Source organism: Penaeus monodon, chromosome 1 (genome assembly GCF_015228065.2).
Source record: "Penaeus monodon isolate SGIC_2016 chromosome 1, NSTDA_Pmon_1, whole genome shotgun sequence".
Taxonomy (NCBI): Eukaryota; Metazoa; Arthropoda; class Malacostraca; order Decapoda; family Penaeidae; genus Penaeus; species Penaeus monodon.
The window spans coordinates 50,967,013-50,969,512 of record NC_051386.1 but is presented as its reverse complement, the minus strand read 5'-3'; the positions used below and the strand labels follow the sequence as shown (position 1 = coordinate 50,969,512).

The 2,500-nt window shown below is 41.9% G+C and overlaps 1 protein-coding gene across 1 annotated transcript in view; it reads left to right on the top strand.

Annotated features, from left to right (window-relative positions):
- The first annotated feature begins 1,144 nt into the window (after positions 1 to 1,144).
- LOC119571022 (arrestin homolog) overlaps positions 1,145 to 2,500 on the top strand; it is a 2,444-nt gene continuing 1,088 nt past the window's right edge. Inside the window, exons 1-4 of the mRNA XM_037918720.1 lie at positions 1,145 to 1,296; positions 1,510 to 1,870; positions 1,976 to 2,269; positions 2,372 to 2,500. The exon at positions 2,372 to 2,500 is cut by the window's right edge and continues 15 nt beyond it. Coding sequence (XP_037774648.1) covers positions 1,188 to 1,296; positions 1,510 to 1,870; positions 1,976 to 2,269; positions 2,372 to 2,500 — 893 coding nt within the window. The 5' untranslated portion in view covers positions 1,145 to 1,187. The remainder of the gene's footprint in view (positions 1,297 to 1,509; positions 1,871 to 1,975; positions 2,270 to 2,371) is intronic.

The following is a 2,500-nucleotide window of genomic DNA, read 5'->3' as shown; positions in this document are numbered from 1 at the left end:
TCAGGCTAGGTACGTGGGATCAACCTCACGATGGCTCCGTCACCGCATTCTCGAACACAAAGGCAAGTCAGTCAGGACAGGCCTACAGCTGACCAAACCATCCTTCTCAGCAATTAGAGAGCACTCTCACCTCTACAATCACCCTTTTAACAATATTGATTTCAAAATCTTGACCTCCCACCTTAACAGATTTGACCTGATTATAGCAGAATCACTCCACATCCGAACTATGAAACTACTCTTAAACAATGCATCCACTGCAATCACCCTGTTTACCATATAAACTACGAACCACCCATTTTGAATGGTTGGTATATATATATATATATATATATATATATATATATATATATATATATATATATATATATATATATATTGTGTGTGTGTGTGTGTGTGTGTGTGTGTGTGTGTGTGTGTGTGTGTGTGTGTGTGTGTGTGTGTATGTGTGTGTGCGTGCGTATGTGTGTATTATGAATGTATAGATACATACATATATATGAACATATATATCGTCTATCTATCTATATAAGTATATATATGTATACACACACATGCATACATACATACACACACACACACACACACACACATATATGTGTATATATACATATATATATATATATATATATATATATATATATATATATATATATATATAGATAGATAGATAGATAGATAGATAGATGCATATATATGTATGTATGCATATTATCTCTCTCTCTCTCTCTCTCTCTCTCTCTCTCTCTCTCTCTCTCTATATATATATATATATATATATATATATATATATATATATATATATATATATATATATATATATGTACATATATATATATATATATATATATATATATATATATATATATATATATATATGTGTGTGTGTGTGTGTGTGTGTGTGTGTGTGTGTGTGTGTGTGTGTGTGTGTGGACAGATAGCAGCATTTTCCTCCACCTCTTCTCATATAACTGTATTCGCCTCCGTCTTTTCTTTGCTTATTTCTTCCTTTTCCTTGTTGTAGTAGATATACAGTAGCAAAGTCAGCACACGCCTCTCAGCATTACCGTAATCCTGTTAACGCCCAGTGCCGTGGGCGGGGCTATATAGTCCGACGACCCCGAGGGACCGCAAAGAGTCTCAAGTGAACCGTACTTTGGTCACCTGTTTTCTTCAGCTCCTCCAAGATGGTCGTCCAGTTCAAGGTGTTCAAGAAGGAATCTCCCAATGGTAAGCTGACCATCTACCTCGGCCGCCGGGACTTCGTGGATCATGTGACTGCCGTCGATCCCGTTGGTGAGTTGCTTTTGTCGTATTTTCCTCTTTGATTTTATTGGGGACTGAACTACTTTTTTGGGAGAACGTGGAATGTGTCCATGAAGATGGAAACTTTCTGAAGACGTTTGCTTGTCAGTATCTGAAATATCAGTAACATACTGAAACCACCAATTTTGTTGTGTATATGGCTTTCAGTGGGATCTTATGTATTATCATGTTTCATGTTTCTAGATGGCGTATTGCTGGTGGATCCCTCGTACCTCCAGGGACGCAAGGTGTTCGGACAGCTGGTGTGCAGCTTCAGGTATGGTCGCGAGGAGGACGAGGTCATGGGACTGAACTTCCAGAAGGATCTGTTCCTTGCCTCCGAGCAGATTTATCCTCCCAAGGACGTCCAGCCTACTAGGCTGCAGGAACGACTCATGAAGAAGCTCGGAGCTAACGCATATCCTTTCACCTTCAAGATGCCCGATCAGGCCCCGCCCTCCGTCACCATCCAGCCCGGCGCCGAGGACGAAGGAAAACCTTGTGGCGTTGAGTACTACATCAAGGTCTTCGCTGGGGAGAATCAGGAAGATCGAAGCCATAGGAGGTAGGCCTGATGAACAATGCCCAAACTATTTACTTTCTTTCATTTATTTGATTTTAGAAATACATAATTTGTTCACTTGATCAAATCTGCCCTTCCCGGTTCTAGATCCACTGCCCAGCTAAACATCCGAAGGATTCAGTTCGCTCCTAGCCAGACCGGCCGCCAGCCTTGCACCGTCGTCAGGAAGGACTTCATGCTGAGTCCCGGAGAGCTGGAGATGGAAGTGTCGCTCGACAAGCAGCTCTATTATCATGGCGATCAAATTTCTGTCAATATCACCATTAAGAACAACAGCAACAAAACTGTCAAGAAAATCAAGGCCGCTGTCCAGCAGTCTGTTGATGTTTGCCTGTTATCGGGCGGTCAGCACAAGAGCACTGTGGCCAGCGTGGAGACCCAGTACGTATCATAAACTTATCTCAGGCTGACATATTCATCAAAGTGGACTGATGCGTACGAAAAGTATCTTTCTTTCGTTAAATCTGAATATTTTCTCCACAGAGAGGGCTGCCCTGTATCCCCTGGCTCTGGCCTGCAAAAGTGCATGTATCTCACCCCAGTTCTTAGCAGCAACATGGACCGCCGAGGCATCGCCCTGGACGGACACCTGAAGAACATTCACACCAACCT